Consider the following 21177-nt stretch of genomic DNA (forward strand, 5'->3'; position numbering starts at 1 on the left):
CCCACTGGCATCAGCGTGGCCAGAAAATGGGGTTGACATTCACCCATTCTCTGCAAAGCTCCCCATCACCACCCCAAAACACCTACAGCCTGTTATTGAGGCTGTGGCAAACAAGACACTGCGACTGATGTCGAAGCTGTATCGTGGCACATCCACACAGCATCTCCGATGCATGCAGAGTCCTCAAAATATTGCCCATCTATGATAAAATTGGAACAGCAGGAACCTCTGAATAAGCCCTTAAGTACAGTACTAAGGATATCTAATTTTTGTTGCAAAGAAATTGGTTTACTGCAAGCATAATGTAGCATTCCTTGGGCAAAATTTACTAAGCGGTGGTTTGGTGGCGGTTTCTATTCTATTCTAAACCCCGGGGGTTTGGTGGCAGTTTTGTAGCAGTTTCTAAATGACAGCCCTGTTCTATTCTATTCTAAAATGTGTTTTGATGGCAGTGTTGCTGTGGTTTTGGCCTTAGTAAATCTGCAGATAGCAAAACCACCGCCAAACCACATTCAAAACACATTTTAGACTAGAATAGAACAGGGCTGTCATTTAGAAAATGCTGCAAAACCGCCACCAAACCCACGGGGTTTAGAACAGAATAACACCCGCCACCAAACCGCCGGGGTTTAGAATAGAATAGAGACCACTGCTTAGTAAATTTTGTCCCTTGAGTGAATTGTTTATGACCTCTGCTGTCTTTTTACTTTTTTATATGACCCAGCTACAGTACATTCCCACATTAACAATATTTGTTATTTTTTTTAGCCATTATGTTTGAACCCTTATTTATAGATGTGAGTTCAGACTACCAGAAAGGAGGAGGCATTCATGTTTTATTAACCTGTCTGACACTTTTATGTCTACAAAATGTATTATAACAATGTCACTACCATAATATTTCTGGGATTTAATAATATTAATGGTTTTAAAGCTCTTCTCTTCTTCTCATTCCTTGCGATTTGCTGTGCAACAATATGTGGGAACCTCCTGATTATCATGTTGGTGTACTATGACAAGAATCTCCACTTTCCCATGTACTACTTTCTGGTGCAACTATCCATATCTGACCTCATTTTGACCGCAGATATTGTCCCTAATCTACTTCGTGTCATCCTGTTTGATAGAAGCACCATGTCCTTCATGGGATGTTTTACACAATTTTATTTATTTGCCCTTTCTGAAAGTTTAGAGTGCTTTCTTCTGACAGTGATGTCTTATGATCGATATCTAGCTATCTGTAACCCTCTACATTATAACTCTATAATGAGCTCCTTATTCTGTCTGAAGCTAATTATCATGTCTTGGATAAGTAGTTGTATTATAGTGTTAATTCAAGCATCACAAATATGCCGTCTACACTTCTGTGGATTAAACATCATTGACCATTTCTTTTGTGATTTTGACCCTGTTCTTACACTTTCCTGCTCCAGTGTTTTCACAGTACGATTGATAGGTAGTATTTTGGGTATTCCATTATTTTTGTGTTCTTTTATAGTTATTGCTGTATCCTACTGCTATATAATTTATACAATTGTTAGAATGACTTCAGTTGTTGGACGGGAGAAAGCCTATTCAACCTGCAGCTCCCATTTTGTTGTGGTATCTATATATTATGGGACACTTAATGCTATGTATCTCATGCCAACTAAAGGGAAACCAATGAACATGGGTAAAGCACTTTCTCTACTGTATACAGTGATTACTCCATTTTTAAACCCTATAATTTATAGCTTGAGGAACAAAGACATCATAAAAGCATTCAATAAATGTATAGGTAGTGAACAAAAGAATCAATAAATAAGGGACACCAAGCATATTGCATGCAAGGGTTACCACACACAGTTGTGCTTTCAGATTTAGTTAAGATAACAATATTCCATTGTGGTACGTGGCATGTACTGTATAAAAGTCTTCACTGCTGTAGTTGCTTTTAATCGTGTCTACCATGATTGCAAGATAGTGACACATAGGAAAGCAATGGAGTTTCTATGCTTTTGTCCTCATATAACTGTATATGTCTGGATAGACATAATTTAGATAGTAGGACCTGATGATTGATGTCATCAGCAGCTGACACACTGTGCCCAGATGACCAGCTCTGTCTCCACATACCTTCTCCCTGGAGCACTGTGTGCATGTAGACCCCCTATGGCTGCCAATATAGGTGCATTCTGACAGTGGGGGGAGATTGAGATCTACACAAATATTGTAACACCAGGAATGTTAGGACTGTTATATAATATAAGTACAACCTCAATAACAATGCTACATACTGTATTATATCATATCAATGACTGATATATATATATATATATATATACAACCAAGGATTGCAAAGACTAGTCACCAGTTTGAGCATAAAGAACTAACTCTAGTTAACAAATTGCATTCAATCAATTTAATTCAATTTAAGAAGTCTGGCCATATGTTTATTTGGATTCTTCTGGGAGGAGACCATCATACAGTTATAGTTTATATATTTCTATTTCATTTCGGTGTTATTTAGCATGTCATATTTTATCATATTAAATTGATATTTCAATTTTGATTGTTGGTGATAAATCTATTATATAGTAGACAGCACTTTTACTGTTTTTCTTTATTGTTCATTATCATAAAGAAGTACAGGCCAATTCATTGGAGGCAGCAGCCTGGTATATATTTTAATATATGCACATCTTAATAGTTTTTGTTATCTAATGGTGTTTTGTCTAGCTCCTGATTGTGAATATTTTTTATTAAAGCCACACAAATGTCTGGCAAAAAAATAAGTAAATGTGGGACGAATCTTGTGATGTGTTTCATTAGACTGCAACAACCTTGTATGACTTCTGCTTACATTGTGAATCTGTCTAATTGTATTGTTTGTATCAATATTGGCTCTATTATATTATTCTAACAATGTATTTGTACGTCCACTGAATACAACATGGCATTATAGCAATTGACACAAAGGTTAGCACAAATTTTCTTGTCCTTGTGCATTCAGGGATCCGGTCTATAGATAGACAGTAAAAAGGTCAACAATGTCTAGATAGACACCAGATGTTAGACAGTTAATAGGTCGACAGGGACAAAATGTTGAGAGGGTCAAAATGTTGTCACACTAAAAGTTGACATGTAAGAAGGTAGACAGGTACAAATTTTTTGGCTCCCTCTTTGAGAAAGCTGACACGTGAAATGCGCATCCAGGAGGAGGGAGAGCCAGCGGTGTACAGCTTGACCTCGTCACCGGCGTCCGGCAACACTCAAGGAGCAATACGCGTCTCACATCCACCTTTATCTTAACTCAGGTCATTTTTCTTTATTTACTGCTCCCTCATATCTCTTTTTAGTGCAAAGGCTACGCTGCAATATCTTGAATACCAGCGGGTTAGGCACAGCCCAGAGTCGCTGTAGAAACTGTGTTTACCTTTCTTCAGCCGATCACATTTTTCAATCAATGCATGCTACATGTTATATTGTTAAACAGCAGATTTGGTGTGGTGATTATGTGACTGCTACTTATTTTCTCGCTTTCATGCTGCCAATAAATGTAATTGAAAAATGGATTTGGACTGATTTCCTGAATTTACAATTTAGCTCTATGATCGCTGAAACTTCATACTGAGGCCCGCAGTCAATTTGGAGCGAAATGCTGAGATCGGCAAAAAAGTTTCGCCGATGACGTCATTTTGCCAGGTGGAAAAGTATTGCCGTATTCAATTTGAAGGCGGAAAGTCAATGCAATGTAATAGGCAAAAAAAGTTTCGCTTAAGAATAGCAGGCGGAAAAAGTGCAGAATTGGGGTTTTGGGGTGCAACATTGCGGGAACCCCTGTGCAGCCTTAAGGCTGTCCCCCAAAGGTAAACTGCATCAAAAAATCTTAAAAAAGACTTAAGAACACCGCAAATAATTACTTTCATTTTGGGGGCATAAAAAAAAAAGTTTGGGGACAAAGTTAAAAAATAGCGAAGTAGAATCCAGGAGGGTCCCTAAGCATGCCCCAGGTGTTTTTTTGATTGCAGGTGTTTGCGGCAGGTGGATTTTTAACGTAATTTTAAACGATACTTTAGCAACTTTAATATATGCTACCACCCATTTTCAGGCACCAAAAATTTGCAGGGACTAGTTATTTTCTCCAGAAAATAAAACAAAATGCTATTCTTCACCACTTATGCAAATAAGCAAGACAGCGCCTATTGAGACCATTTAAAATCACCAAATACCTTCAGCAGGCCAATTTGGGGGTATCCATAGTGATCCCCCATGTCAGTGCATCTTTTGGGGGGTTTGGGGGGTGCCAGGCTGATTACCCCATTTTGGAGAGGACTTTCCTCATGTTCAAGTATCGCCGGGTGCTGTTTTCGCATACTTTCATATTGAATACGGGGAATCGTGGGGACGGGCCCGAAAAGTTTCCGTACCTAAAATACGCGATCTAGACGAAAAGTCCACCAGCCAAAAAAGTATCGCGGGTGTGAAACATATTGAATACGGGCCTAAGAATGCAAAATTACACTGAGAGACGTATGGACTAATAGTGACAATATATCCACCTTTGCCGATTTGACAGACAAGGTCCATTTAATTCAAGATTCTGAGTAACTATGAGTTGCATAGACTTACAGTGCTAATATATTAATCGCTGCCTTTTTCAGACAAAGTTCATGTTGATTTAGGCTCTGAGCTACTTTGTTTCCTTTTTGGAATGGGATGTTTGAGTAATTACATAAGGATACTATTGCGAGTCAATGATAATTCAATAATCATATAGCACGCAATACAGCTATGGAGTGAGATAAGGACAGATCAACAGTCACAAATATTAACCATTGCTGAGTAACCAAGCTAGCAGGAACACCCGTTTATCTTGAGTGCCTGAATAAGGGGTCACTGAATCTGAGCAACAACTTAACAGACAATTGATACTCAGTATACCCCTTATTGGATCCAAACACTTGTTTCAAACAATAATACGATAGGTGATTGAAAACCTTAGAAAATATGGGCCAACTATAAAGCTCCTTGTAAAATGTACAATGATTACAATGGAAATGTTCTTTATTTAAAATGAATGTACCGGATGCAGATGTATAGAGATGGCTAGTACAATATGGATAAAGTAATGCACATGGGGATTGTTATTTTATAATGATACAAGCGCATCATATATTTTCGCCTTGATTTTTCCCCAAAATATTTGCAAGGGGAGTTTATGCAATTTTTTGTAATGATTATTATTTGTTATTGTATTTTTTTTACTTTGTTTTCTTATCTGTGGTGGCAACTTAGGCCCTCATTCAGAGCCGTACGCTCTGAGCAGAGCGCACGCTCTGAATGAGGGCCGGCCTCCATGAAAATGGAGCGTCCTCCTGGTCGCTCGTATAGCTGTGGGTCACCACCCACAGGCTATACGAGCGTGCATTTTGATGGCCGCGATGGTCGTGACCATCGCGACTATCGAAATTGCGAGCCCGAGCCTGCGGTTGAGGTTTTCAACCGCAAGCTCCGGAGTGATTTTGGCTCTATCAGAGCCAAAATCACTCCCACTGACATCACTAGTGATGTCAGTGGGCCGGCTTCTGACGGGAGGCATTCCCATGGGAACGCCCCCGTCAGGGAGGCACGCCCCCGGCACACCTACCAAAGGGGGCGTGCTGTCAATCAACATCGACAGCATGCCCCCTTTGATCAGACACAACGAGCGAAGGACTTTCCTTCGCTCGTCGCGTCTGGCGCATGCACACGACGGAGCTCCCTCCGTCGTGCGCATACTCAGTCCATAACATCGACCCACTTGCGAGCGGACAGCCACTCGCGAGTGGGTCTGAATCAGGCCCTTAGACCACAGAATATGAATTTTTATGGTAATTGTGAGTTTGTGAAACAAACTAAGTATTTTTTCTCTTTTAAGTGCCTATATATTAAAAGTAAAATTTTAGCTATTTTTACTCATCAACAATTACTTTATTACAAGAGTGCCCCCAAAAAGGAGTCATCTGCTATTATGGCACTTACCCCAACAGTTAGGGTTAGGCACCAGGAGGGAGGGTCAGGGTTAGGCACTTCCTGGAGGGTTAGGCACTAGAAGGGATGGTTATGGTCAGGCACCTACTCCGATGGTTAGGGTTAGGCACCAGGAGGGAGGGTTAATGTTAGGCACAAGGGAAGAATTACGGTTAGGGTGAAGATTAGGGTTAGGAAAAAAATATGTTGACCATTTTTATATGTCAACCTTCTTTCATGTAGACCTTTAGTGTGTTGACCTTTTGTCCCCATCAACCTACTGATTGTCTAATATCAGGTGTCTTTATAGACATTGCAGTGGCGTCCTTCCCTGCATTGTTACCTGGTGCAGGAAGGGATGCTGTGCACCTGGCTCTGCCACATGCCACCAAAAAGGGAGTGTGGCCTCATGGAAAGGAGAAGTAGCCTCACAGGAAATATGTGTGGCCTCCTGGGAAGGGGTGTGACCTCGCAGCCTGAACCCCGTTGTCCCGTGCTTTTTACCGGGGGGGTCCGAAGGGGGGAATGGTGCAGACTGCCCTGTCCTGTGTGCAGTTCCGGCTCCCTCACAGTGTCGGGAGCTGAGTGCTACACTTAATACTACAGTGCAGCACCCAGCTCCTGTCACTGAGGGGGAGTCTGCACCTAGGTGCATGACACCCGGGTGTGGCCCACACACCTTTGCGATGCCACTGAGACATTGTCACCCTTTTTACTGTATATCTTATTTTTATGGATTTCCTACACTTGGCCATGAAGAGTTCTGCTGGGTTCAGGTACTAGGGGTGACATTGCACATGTAAAGATATGGCTATGTCAATTTAGGGGTCTTACAGATGGGTCTTCATTCACCTAACATTTTTGCACAATATATATGACATGAATAAGATGCTCCATACCAGCAGTGATATCTATACTTAAGGACTTTTTTCTGATTTTTTTTTAACTTATTCACATCATAGAGTTGCTGCAAATAAAGTCACATATAGTGTCCTAGCCACACTAAGTTAGTGCTTTTGTTACAAAGGATGTGGTAGAAAGTTACACATTTAGCATAATGATAGAAGTAGCAAGGCATGGCATTGGTCACTCTTTTTGGGCCGCCATGTGTGTTCAGGGTACCCTATCATTTATTTATTATTATTATCATTTATTTATATGGCACCACAAGTGTTCCGCAGCGCCTTACATAGTACATAAACAATTTGTAGACAAGCAAATTACAGAACAATACAATACAGGACAAGGACATGGATAATATATATTGCTACATTAACGACCATAACACCCAGATAAGCAACAGAGCATAAGCAGCCAAGTGTTAGGTGCCCTGGTGGTGAGAAAGAAGTAGATTAAACTAAAGTAGGGAGAAGCACAAGAGGGTAGAGTGCCCTGCTCGAAAGAGCTTACATTCTAAAAGGGAGGGGAAGACAAACAGGTTTGACACAGATGGGGTACTTTTGTCTCATTAGTGATGTATTTTTTGTTAAAGAAGACTCTGGCATAACGCTTAGCATGGGTAATTTGCAGTTTGTGGTGTGCTTATCGAGTCTATTTAGTGCAATTTGACTATAGTTGTATATAGACAAAGCTGTATAGAGAAATGCCAAAGGAACATAGCTGAACAAAGACTTCCACAGATGCACCCATCAGATCATCATTACAGATTGGCTAAACTTTTTAAAGCATAATACTCACCTCATCGAAGTGTGTACATTGGGCCTGATTCAGCGTTACATGCTAGTGCACTGCTGAACGCAGATTCCCGATGTTTGGGATCCTGCGCAGGCGTCAAACCCATCCTGCGTAAGTGCAGAACGGGTCTGCGGATCCGCTTGCAAACTGGCAGCAGTCTGCTGTCATTTGGGGATGGGGAGGCGCGGTGACAGCCTCCGTTACCCAAAGTGGAGGCATGTCACTGCCATTGGGGGGGGGGGAAGAGGCCAGTATCTCTTTTGGTTGAAGGAGATTTCCTGGCCTCTTCTTCTAAACTGTGGTTGCCGGCTGGGGGACCCTATGGGTCACCGCAGCCGGCCGATGGTATGCAGATGAACCGATGCTGCATTGAACAATGCAGCTCAGTTAAGTAATGCACAGGGGGCGTGATGCTTCCTGCTGCATTATCATATCTGCAAAGGATCGCAATTGCAAAGTGCAGCTTTGCAATTATGATCCTTACAGAATCAGGCCCATTGTCTTGCATTTAATGTGGCCTAGATTATAGTACAATTTATTGTGGGGCAGATGCAGATTTGAATGTACAGTGGTTTGTGTAGCATATCTTGAGTGTTTTAGCACTGTACATAACCTGGAACTAAATATACACTTACACAGGCAATGCAAAGTTATAAACATTCAGCTGCTTATCAACTTGTCAATGAAGTAATATATAACTAGGATGCAATAAGACATTTACATGTAGGCAATGATCAAAGAGTGTGGAGGAATAGATTGGATTACATCAACATTCAATAAATAGATTACTTGAAACACATTAAGCAGAATGATATACAGTACCTGAAACCACTGCCACTTTGGGACCACTGCAATAATGTAACAGCTAAAGTGACCAGGTACTTTTTCACTTGATACAATCTCTATACCTATATTGACTTGGGTTCTGAAGGGGAAATAATTGTGAACCTATGTATATATTGGTTTTTCCCCTATTGTTTGTGATTACTACTATTTTAGATTATCATTTGTAAAATTGAGTTACGTTACACTAGATCTTGTTCTTATATCTCTATTTGCAAATCAAATGATGATAAATGAATGCTTTATGGTGTTCTACATGAAAGATCCTCCCCAGTAAGAATATGCAAGGAGCTAGTCTGTGTTAGAATCTATTTTTTTCAATTATCACTTTTACTATTTGAATTACCATATGAATGGTTCCATTATAGAATCTTTTTACTCTGTTATTTTTGTGTTTATGTACATGTGATATAATGTCAAATTATTATCCAATAATGAGTAATAACATTTTCTATCAAAGCTATCATCAAACAGTTCAACATTTCTATATCTTTCTACAAATGTATTTGAAATAAGGTGATTATTCTTTTTGTATTATGGTGGGTGGTTTTTGTTTGTTATGTACCTTTGAGCTTGACAAAGATGTGAATCTGTGTAAAGAGCCTGTGATTAACTTGATGCAATTGTTGAAAATAATATGCTGTAATGTGTATTGAGCTTTGGAGGGCTTCTATAAAGAAGTGCAGGTTCCACATATTTTAACTAGTCCCTTTAACCCTCAGATTCATGGTGTACGTGAATTTTTTAAAAAAGGTCACTGAAACAGATGCTCAAAAATGCTGAATGAGTACCATTGATGATACTGGTCGAATTACTGCCCACACCTCATATTTGCTTATTAAGACGTACCCAAGACTTAAGCAGGTTTCAGTTTCAGAGTATGTTATGAGATGTACGGTAGAAAGAAAATTCAGGCACTGACATGGTTAATTAAAGGGAAAATGGTGCAGTCCCAGGAATGCCAGGGAACCTACGCAGTGGAATGATGAAGTGGGTCATAAAGTTTGGGTCCCAGAATAAATGCCAGGCAGACTGAGAGAGCCTACAGTATATCTCTTTCACCAAATTAAGAAAAGGTTTTCCAGACATAGAAACCAGGACCAGGTCAGTTTCATCTTTGTCCAAGGATGGTGCAAATTGAACCTATAGTGGATTTAGAAGGTTCCAGGGGAAAGGCACAATCTATAGAGGGTGCTGACTTTAGGTCACAGTGCGCTGGTCAACAGAAGGCACAACTGAGCAAATGTTTTTACCCTTCTTCATGGGGGAATTTGGGAATAACCCTTTATCCATTCTCCATGTGAACAGAAGAGAACATACTCCAATTAAGCAATCTGCTTACAGAGTTTCCCTGGAGTTAAAGGCAGACATTAGGTTAGAGTTAGCTGAGATGTTAGCACTTGGTTGTAACATGAATTTCACAGTGTACTGGCCTCACCTGTTGTTCTTATTTGCAAGAAGAACCAGACTACTGTACCTGCTTCTGTATGCGCTACAGGAAGCTAAATGACATACTGGCAAAGAAGTGTTAATTTATTTATTTACTTTTAGATTTTGTTCTCACAAATTTTTGGCATATTTAAGTTCATTTGGCAATCGCTTAAATAAAAATCCAAATTTACATTATTCGATTTGAGTGAAAGTGTATCCATGAAATGGAAAATCAAAGAGAACACCTAAAGAAACCTTTATGGTAATACACAGACTTATGTAAGCATAAATTGAGTCTAATTTGATTACACAATATAAGCACAAGGTATTTTTCCAGACTGATCATATGGATATGAAGCTTTAAATATACTATTATATGTATGAAACATCTGGATAGATGTAAGCATTGACGTGAGCATTACGAATATTTGTCTGTACCTGACACACTGGGTATTTTTCTGGTTGAACTTGACTACACACAGTATAAGGCTGTTTCTGTTTGGATTCTGGACTTTCATATCTTAAATAGAACTATAAGGTTTAAACTTACTACACTATATGATTTTTTGTCTCTTTTTGTTTTCATATCCTTGGAGAGAATCTTTCTGTCAATTGGAAAACAAGAACATTTACTTGGAACAAGAGAAAGAAGGTAATATTAAGCCCAGTGCATAGTACACTACTGTATAAGTAATATTATCCCTTCAGTGGACCACAAAATTCTGTTTGTTTTTTATATTATAGTAACTATGTTGTATGAGCTGCAGAATTTTCTGACTTCATATACATAATAAAAATAATAATAATAATAATAATAATTTTAATAATAATAATAACAATAATAACAACTATTTACACCTGTCATATGAAACGTGCATAATGAGAATAAAAATTTAGCTTGACCCACCAATGGGGTCTTAAAAGCATAACTCCTGCTTGCTTGAAAATATTGAGGATAGATATGGTTGTGGGAAACTTAAAATGCAAAGACAGTGCCATTGATGTTAGCTCTTCGTCACCTCATATTTTAAGTAATCATCTACTTCATGAGGCAACAGCATTATACAGTATTATGTAGATTGCAGTTGCCTTAGAACAAATTGACATTTACAAAATGGCAATGATCAAATACTCAATATGGGAACAAAGGGTCAGTCATCAAAGTCACAAGGAAACAAACTTTGGAAAGTCAGTCCTGATCCATTATCTTCATCGGTGGCATCATTATTATCATTATTATTCTGATATAGTGCTCTCAACCACTATACAAGCTTACATTAATACCCCTTCTCCACTAGTTTGCCGGACCTCACCCAGGATGTTGTTCAAGCGCCCATCTTGGGAGTGACCCGGCCGAGACCCCTGTCAGACAGGTGGCTCAACCCAGCACTAATCCAAGGTTGCTGACGCTGTCTGTATCACGCAATGAGCCGGCACTTGGAGATGATCTCATCTCCCATCCCCGGCTCTTCCTATGAAGTGAATGGGACCTGTATTGCATAAACCTGGGTTACCCATTCACACTGCTTCACTAGCGGGGTTGAACCCACGTTCAACCCTGCTCATGACCAGAGTTGAAATTTCAGGTCAATCGACCCAGCTTATTTCAACCCTGCCCTTTCACACAGCAAAATAACCCGGGTTGCTGCATGCTCACGTACAAAAAGTCGGGTTATTGCTGGCAGTGGAAAAGGGGCATTATAAACTTAATTTTCAACAGGAACACTGTGGATACTAGGGAGACTATGGTACATAGGTAGTCAGATTTTAACATTTGTGACTTCCTAGCATAGCAAACACACCTACGAATAAGTAGAAAAGATCACAGATTGCTCTGCTAGCATGCATGATTTTCCCAACAAACTCATTTACCTTAGATTATAGTTATAAAAATAAACTAAATAAAATGTGCAAAATTCAATGATTTTCCATGACATTGTGTAGTTTGTAAATATGTGTCATCAATTTTATTTTCTTTAAAGGCTGAATAACTCAAATTAATCTGGAGTTAACCAAATGTTGCTTATTGCATGATTTGTATTCCACACATATTAATTAAGAATTCAATATATACATTTGCTTTGAAATTACTATTTAACAAAAATAAATCATAAACTCTTATATTATTGTTATCTGCAAACAGTTGCAATGCCAACACTACAGTAGTTCAGTTGTAAGATGTGTCAACAATTAAAATGTATTAAACTAGATTTGGCCTATAGTTTCTCCATCCTGATCCATGTCCTGTTTCTACTAATTGAAATAAAACACCTTCGGGAAAATGTGCTGCATGCAAATGTTTTTTTTTTTGCCAAACTTGATGTACAATAGCTCTGACTGAAGAAATTGAACCAACAAAGCACTTTATATATATATATCCCTATTCTGCTGGTGTCACTTAATAAGCCAAATATTAGTACATTACGGGAGGAATCCAGTTAGAACAAATAGCTTTTGCTTTTTGTTCTATGAATACTCTACATCAGGTGTTTTCAACCCTAATCCTCAAATACCCCTATCAGGTCATGTTTTGATAATTTATATCTGTGGAAGCAGGTGGGATAACCCAGCAAAATAGATTAAATCAGCTGTGCATGATTTGTGAAACCACAAAACATAACCCACTGGTGGCACTTGATGACTGGAGAGGAGAAACCCTTCACTACATCTTTAAAGATCCAACTCCACCATATTTGCAAATCCTTTGCTTGTTTTTTTGGTCATCTGAGTAGCCAGTAATGATGAAATTTTTCAGTCTAGGTTGATAAATTACATTGAATTGGTTTTCTACCATATTCAATACAAAGTACTCTTACTTACACATAAGGCTATTAACCAAACCACACCAACATACATCTCTTCACTCATCTCAAAATATCTCCCTACCCAACCTCTCCACTCAGCACAAGATCTGCATCTCTCATCCCCATGCATTACTTGCTCCCACTCATGGTTACAGGACTTTCTTCGGGCTGCACCCACTCTATGGAATGCTTTACCATGCACAATATGACTTTCCTCTAGTCTACAATCCTTCAAGCGATCCATGAAAACTCACCTCTTCAGGCAAGCTTATCAGATCCCAGAACCACCCACATAGCCTTCATAGCTTCCATATTTAATTACATCCCCTCTCACAGTCCACACATAACCTCACACATCGTCTTTCTCTCACATCCTCATGACATTTGGCCGACATTCTGGTGTGAATGGGTCATGCAGCCCACCAAGAAACTGTGCATTCTGGCTGGACCAAAATGCAATATATAGCACCTATCCTTGTGTATTAATGCCTATTTCAATATAGATTGTAATCTTGTGAGCCTACCTATATATATGTCTCTTATTACCCAGGTTTGTTCTATTAAAGCTTACAATTGTAAAGTGCAACGGAATATGCTGCACTATATAAGAAACTGTTAATAAATAAAATAAATAAATAAAATAATTGAATCATACATGAGCTACTGAACTATTCTGCTGTATTTATACCTTCCAGATGAGGAATAGGACAGTAATTGAAGAAATTTTTCTGATCGGAATTCCAAGTTTCCAGCAACATAAGGTTATAACTTTCTCTCTGTTGCTTGTGATTTACTGGTTGACAGTAAGTGGGAACCTCCTCATCATTTCACTGGTGTCTCACAGCAAGAATCTACATTCTCCTATGTACTTTTTCCTAACTCAACTTTCTCTTTGTGATATTTTCATGGCCACAGACATTGTTACCAATATGAGAAACAAGGAGAAGAGAGGGGAAGGGGTAAACTCACCGCACTGATATACACTAGAAATTGAAAATAAATATATAGAAATTTGCTATAGTCACCTCTGATATGAATATTGTTGTAAATTATCAAATAATTTCAGGGTGGTGGTGCTACCTAAAGTATAAATAGAAATTTTGAAAAACAAAAGGTGCAGATTCATAAAGAACCTGCACCTAAGACTCTATATTGGTGCGCTCAGTCGTTTCAAAAAAATAATATTGGTTAAAACATGACTTTTAATGATATCCAAAATCGTATAAAAAGGACTTACAATGATATAACAAAAACTGACAAAAGATGTGAAAAAGAAGTGAATAAGTCAATCTCAGTAAGAATAACCTTGATTGGATGGGCGAAATATAGACAAATACACAATTGACAATACAACATGAAACATGTACCCAATAATAAAAAACACCAGGTCAATGGATGTAAATAATGGTATTCTGAAGTGTACTTAATAAATTCCCATGCAAGGTAATGGTGGAGTAGCAAAGCTATAGATAGATGGGGGCTAAAGATTCTACAACCAGGCTCTGCTGCTCAATCTCATAATACTTAGTAGAGGAAAAGGAGTGAGCGATCTGCTGGTGTAGTAGTCCCGAGAAAAATAGACAAGAAGAAATTCACGTCATCAACCCCAATTTCTGCTGTTGGTTGTCATACCTGAAGGAATTGGACAATCAGTGAGAGAACTATAAGGTTGGTATGAGAACCGCTTGGAAAAAATTAAAGATAAACATCACAGGTGCACATTGTACGACCACCATCATTTATTACGTAAATATTACATTAAAAATGTAATTGAATTTTATACAGTTTCTCTCCAATTGATATGAGAGAAGTGGCTAGGAATATTCAGAACCCTAATACTGATTTGATGAAATTCTCTAAATGAGAAAAAATATAAATAATATAGTTATGTATTTAAAATTGTCACATTAACCACACAGTGTTGTTTGCTATAGATCATACAATATGTTACATATAGGCTGTAAATCTTAATGATATCCTAATATGATTGAATCAATTAAGTCAGTTGAAAAACTATAAGTGCCTTATATAGGCAGTACTGACCAGTGATTTACTTAATATGTAGCCTTGGTATGTCAAACAAGACATATACTGTATATCAATGGTATATTAAGACAAACGAAAATTCAAAAATACATATAATATAATCCTAAGTGATCAACAAGTCCATAAAGGATACCGAAGTACACAGAAAGGAAAAATATATGGGTTTTATTTAAATCGCCAATGTGTCTCTAATTTATCAATTGCTGATTGCCAAGGATAGGAAATAGCCCTATGTTACCCACCAGTAATGAAAGGGTTAACGCCTTGCTAGACAATAAGATGAGAACATAATGCCTAGTACTTCAAATTGAATCAGGCAGGATATTAACAGTTTTGATAATACATTAGCATAGACAATGACCCCACAAAAACCAGGTTACAGTGCCGTGAAAATATCTATAATGGAAAGAGAAATCCTATTTCTCATGCAATATCCTGCTGCACATATAGCCGGTTATGCGATTAGATAAAAGGGTAAACTACTTCAGAATACATGACCTGATGTGGAGTGTCCTGTGAGTGTCCTGTGCTGTGGAGTGAAATGAGAGGGGAAACCCCAGATATGTCATTGTCATCTGTTGCGGGGGGAGGGAGTCTCATATGGAGCCTGTTAGCTGATTACTGCTATATCATAGCCGGTGGCCAAATTTGCATTTAGCCTTCCAAATGGATACATGCTGTAATTTAATTAAAGGGGACCAGAAAACAGAGCCTGTCAGTTGGCTCATGCTATCACATCTCCAAAAGAATCCAACAATATGGATGAAATTAGATTTGTATCGGACTACTGTAGGGAATGGAAGGACCTTAAGAGAATCATCCAAACTCATTGGCCAATCCTACAGTCAGATCCTGTGTTAAGGCAGTATGTAGGAACACAAGTCTCCATGAGCTGGAGAAGAGCTAGAAATCTTAAGGATCATCTGGTTCACAGTCATTTTGAACAAAACCCCCCAAAAATCTTTAAACTTACAGGCACATACCCATGCTGAAGCTGTAAGGCTTGCCCACATATTCTTAAAACTAATGTGGTAAAGGATAGCTACAACAATGTAATTAAAATTAGGAGCTTCTTCAACTGTAAAGCTATTGGAGTAGTGTACTGTCTACAGTGTGAATGTGGCCAGAGATACGTCGGTATGACTACCAGAGCTTTTAAACTACGCATACTAGAGCATGTCAACAATATAAAAAATGCTCAATCTGATCTCACTAAAATGAGAAAAATCACATCAGTTGCCAGACATTTCTTGTCAAAACATAATGGGAATCCACACACCCTAAGAGTTTTTGGTCTTCAAAGGATCACCATGGGAATAAGAGGAGGGGATGTTACTAACAATCTACTCAGAAAAGAGACAGAATGGGTATTTCGACTGGGGACACTCAATCCCAATGGACTTAATGAATATAATAGTTATAGCCCCTAACCTCGTAACATTATGTTTATGATATTTTGGCTGCTTATTATAAATGCTGTTTATTACTTTCCCCTCTTTCTCCTCTTTCCTAGCTCTGACTATATGGAGCTAGTGTAATTCAATCCTATATTATTATTTGACCGTTTATCTTATTCCATAATTTCAAAATTATTATTTTACACAGTTTCTGCACTATGTGGAGTTTGTATGTACTCTCTCCTCTTTTTCCTTCTTTTTTTGTTTCAACCTGTTAGAGGTGCACTATATATTTTTCCACCATTGATCTACATCACTCACATATAATTTTACTACATTTACAACACTTATCTGATAGATCACTCATTCATTATAACTATTCAATTATTACAATTCTTAACACTGGATAGATTTATTTTGATACATTTTTTGTGACTAACCTGATGTCACTTTGCACAACATTTCACATTTGGAGTCAGTAGTTTATTCTACTTCTTTGATTTATCTTTTTCTTTCCATTTTTATTTATTTATTTTTAATATTTTTTGTCATTCTTATTAATTTAATTTCTTATTTATTTCATTTATTAATATGGAATCAAATGAGACCCGATATCTACAGACAAACGACAATGAATATAACAAACTCCTTTTGGGAGATGTGATAGCATGAGCCAACTGACAGGCTCCATTTTCTGGTCCCCTTTAACTAAATTACAGCATGTATCCATTTGGAAGGCTAAATGCAAATTTGGCCACCGGCTATGATATAGCAGTAATCAGCTAACAGGCTCCATATGAGACTCCCTCCCCCCGCAACAGATGACGATGACATATCTGGGATTCCCCTCTCCTTTCACTCTCTTACTCCTCCTCCTTCTTAGGGATGTGATAGGCTACACTAGATGCCTGTCATCCAGCTCTGCCCCTCTGATTGGCCACACTAGTGGATTTAGTAGTGACGCTGTGGGAGACACTTTGAGCTGGTTCCCCCTGTGACCAAGCCCACGAGGTGAAACGCGCATCGGTACAGATCCAGGGTGATCCTGTGACTGCGCAGCACAGGACACTCCACATCAGGTCATGTATTCTGAAGTAGTTTACCCTTTTATCCAATCGCATAACAGGCTATACGTGCAGCATGATATTGCATGAGAAATAGGATTTCTCTTTCCATTATAGATATTTTCATGGCACAATAACCTGGTTTTTGTGGGGTCATTGTCTATGCTAATGTATTATCAAAACTGTTAATATCCTGCCTGATTCAATTTGAAGTACTAGGCATTATGTTCTCATCTTATTGTCTAGCAAGGCGTTAACCCTTTCATTATTGGTGGGTAAGATAGGACTATTTCCTATCCTTGGCAATCAGCAATTGATAAATTAGAGACACATTGGCGATTTAAATAAAACCCATATATTTTTCCTTTCTGTGTACTTCGGTATCCTTTATGGAATTGTTGATCACTTAGGATTATATTATATGTATTTTTGAATTTTTGTTTGTCTTAATATACCATTTATATATAGTATATGTCTTGTTTGACATACCAAGGCTACATATTAAGTAAATCACTGGTCAGTACTGCCTATATAAGGCACTTATAGTTTTTCAACTGACTTAATTGATTCAATCATATTAGGATATCATTAAGATTTACAGCCTATATGTAACATTTTGTATGATCTATAGCAAACAACACTGTGTGGTTAATGTGACAATTTTAAATACATAACTATATTATTTATATTTTTTCTCATTTATAGAATTTCATCAAATCAGTATTAGGGTTCTGAATATTCCTAGCCACCTCTCTCATATCAATTGGAGAGAAACTATAAAATTCAATTTAATTTTTAATGTAATATTTACGTAATAAATGATGGTGGTCGTACAATGTGCACCTGTGATGTTTATCTTTAATTTTTTCCAAGCGGTTCTCATACCAACCTTATAGTTCTCTCATTGATTGTCCAATTCCTTCGGGTATGACAACCAACAGCAGAAATTGGGGTTGATGACGTGAACTTCTTCTTGTCTATTTTTCTCGGGACTACTACACCAGCAGATCTCTCACTCCTTTTCCTCTACTAAGTATTATGAGATTGAGCAGCAGAGCCTGGTTGTAGAATCTTTAGCCCCCATCTATCTATAACTTTGCTACTCCACCATTACCTTGCATGGGAATTTATTAAGTACACTTCAGAATACCATTATTTACATCCATTGACCTGGTGTTTTTTATTATTAGGTACATGTTTCATGTTGTATTGTCAATTGTGTATTTGTCTATATTTCGCCCATCCAATCTTACTGAGATTGACTTATTCACTTCTTTTTCACATCTTTTGTCAGTTTTTGTTATATCATTGTAAGTCCTTTTTATACGATTTTGGATATCATTAAAAGTCATGTTTTAACCAATATTATTTTTTTAAACAACTGAGTGCACCAATATAGAGTCTTAGGTGCAGGTTCTTTATGAATCTGCATGTTTTGTTTTTCAAAATTGTTACCAATATGCTTTATGTTGTCCTTACTGAAGTACGCCTAATTCTCTCTCGGGCTGTATCACTCAATATTTATTATTTTGTTCCTCGGGAAGTTCAAAGTGTCTCCTTCTGACAGTGATGTCTTATGACCAGTATTTAGCCCTATGTAACCCATTGTGGTACAATAGTCTAGTGAATGTTATGTTTTGCTTTAAATTAGTTATAATGTGCTGGGTTCTAAGTTATTTTGTGCTTCTAAATCAATTTATATATCTAAGAACATTATGGTTTTGTCGTCCACATGTGACTGATCATTTTTTCTGTGATCTTATCCCTCTACTGCAACTTTCCTGCTTAGCCATCTATGTTGTTGAAATTGTATCTAAGATGATTTCCAACCCAGTGATTATCTTACCTTTCTTCATTATTATTACTTCATATATCTATATTGTTCTCACCATCCTAAGAATCCCATCCCTTAATGGAAGACATAAGGCCATCTCCACCTGCAGCTCCCACCTGATCATTATCTGTTTGTTTTATGGAACACTGACAAGTATTTATTGAATTCCAAATAATGCAAATTCACACAGTTTGAGTAAACTCCTGTCCCTGTTGTACACTGTGGTATCACCACTGATTAACCCTATAATACGTAGCTTTAGAAATAAGGCTATACAAAAATCATTATATAAATAATACAGGATGTTTTAATGAGTTAAAGTAGATGATCCTCATTTCAAAATTTAAACATTTTAAATAAATTGTCAACTTATTTTCAATTTTAAAAGAATTTCTAATTTGGTTTCAGATTTTGAAAAATTAATTGTTTTCATATGAACAAGACCTCACAGAACAAGATGCTGGTATTTCTCTCAGCAATATTGACAATAGGACTATAGAAATTTTATTTACAAATGTTGCAGTGCTAAATGCAAGAAAGTTTGTGAATATGTTCTATTAGATTAGACTAATATCTCAATAACAGGCAACATATATGATGCTAAAAATGAGTGTAAGTTTTAATATGCACATTTTGATTAATAATTAAATTCAATGTTGTCGATCTAATGTGTTTTTAAATATTATGAATAGTGTTTAAGGAACAACATGTGTTATCATTTTTTTTATTATTGTATTACATTTTGTAGCAAAATGAAGACATTTGTGTAGCTTGTCTAATATCACTGTCCCAATCTATAATGTGCAGCTTTACTTTGCTTGTACAGTTACTTGTAAAATGTATTTTTATCAGAATTGTTTTCATCAATTTCACTGGTTTTCCTCTGTCTGAAAAGAAAGTAATGTATTTTTATCAGAATTGTTTCAATCATTTTTACTGGTTTTCCTCCGACTGAAAAGAAAGTAATGTCAATGGTTTTGTTATTTGTGGTTCTCAAATTAGTAATAAACTGAATCAAGATATATTATACTGGCCTAACCATTTCTGAAAAATTTGACTACTACTGTAATAACTTGAGTAGAATTGCACAATTTCTTTCAAATCAGAGAAATTATATGCACTACAGATTCAGTAAATCTATTTATTTCTAAACAGAGTTTTTAAATTAGATAATTTTTCTGTTATGTTAAAATTAATTTTAATGTAAATTATATAAAAAAAAATGCTTTTTGTGAAACAAAAAATAACTATTACCAGTTTCCAAAGCATCTACTTCCGATGAAGAGTAGATTAGTATTAGGGTGCTGAGGAGTAATAAAAAAAATTCAAAGGTTGAAATATTCACAGAAGACCAATTTGCAGAATTGGTCCCTTACATTCTCAGTGGTCATTTAAAAAAAAATTCTATAATTTTTTTGCAATTTCCAAAAACAAATGTACAGTATGTCTCTAATAATTGTATTATGAGACCAGCTAATGATACTCTCTACCAGAAAATGATACAAACTGAGTTCTACTTGAGAAATATTATAACCTTCACTCAAAATTGTGTTTTTCTAATTGTAGTAAAAGTAAAAGTAATTGATTTTCTCACAGCCTCTGTAAAACTATGCTTATATGCTAATAATATTATGATAATTATTTAATTATTTAAAATTATTTAGAATTAAGAGTTTAATTATCAAGCCAAATTGGTCTGTTATACATGCAGAAACAGTCCTTTCCACATATTTTTAGTAATGGACTCACTTAGCTTTGCTTCAATGCAAGAGATAACACTGATAATTCCTGTGCATGTACAGTCCTAATGACAGTTTTGGGAGTTTGATTGTGGGAAATTACACCATCTTCTTATAAGCTCCATTCTTTCCTACTGGAAATAGATCTGCCCCCCATGTTTGCATGCCAGGTCAAACTCAGCAGTGTAAACTATCACTGGTAATAATTAGAGGAGTGAGAGTATTCACAATAACCACTACTTTTTGGAGCAGTTGTCTCAGCACCAATTTCTGCTATATGAATATGCCCCTAATTGAGAAAAACATCCAGATACATGACCAACAATTATATTT

The 21177-nt window shown here is 37.1% G+C and overlaps 2 protein-coding genes across 2 annotated transcripts in view; both read left to right on the forward strand.

Moving 5' to 3' along the window:
- Nucleotides 1-870: 870 nt before the first annotated feature.
- Nucleotides 871-1800, forward strand: LOC148513873 (olfactory receptor 6N1-like). The gene has a single exon (XM_088481294.1). It carries the CDS (start codon nucleotides 871-873, stop codon nucleotides 1798-1800), a length of 930 nt encoding a protein of 309 aa, XP_088337420.1.
- A 12159-nt stretch (nucleotides 1801-13959) lies between these two features.
- LOC148513874 (olfactory receptor 10A7-like) overlaps nucleotides 13960-21177 on the forward strand; it is a 28175-nt gene continuing 20957 nt past the window's right edge. The window contains exon 1 of the mRNA XM_088481295.1: nucleotides 13960-14058. Within this exon, the coding sequence (XP_088337421.1) occupies nucleotides 13960-14058 (99 nt within the window). The remainder of the gene's footprint in view (nucleotides 14059-21177) is intronic.

Source organism: Taudactylus pleione, unplaced genomic scaffold, assembly GCF_031769625.1.
Source record: "Taudactylus pleione unplaced genomic scaffold, aTauple2 ptg000268l, whole genome shotgun sequence".
Classification (NCBI taxonomy): domain Eukaryota; kingdom Metazoa; phylum Chordata; class Amphibia; order Anura; family Myobatrachidae; genus Taudactylus; species Taudactylus pleione.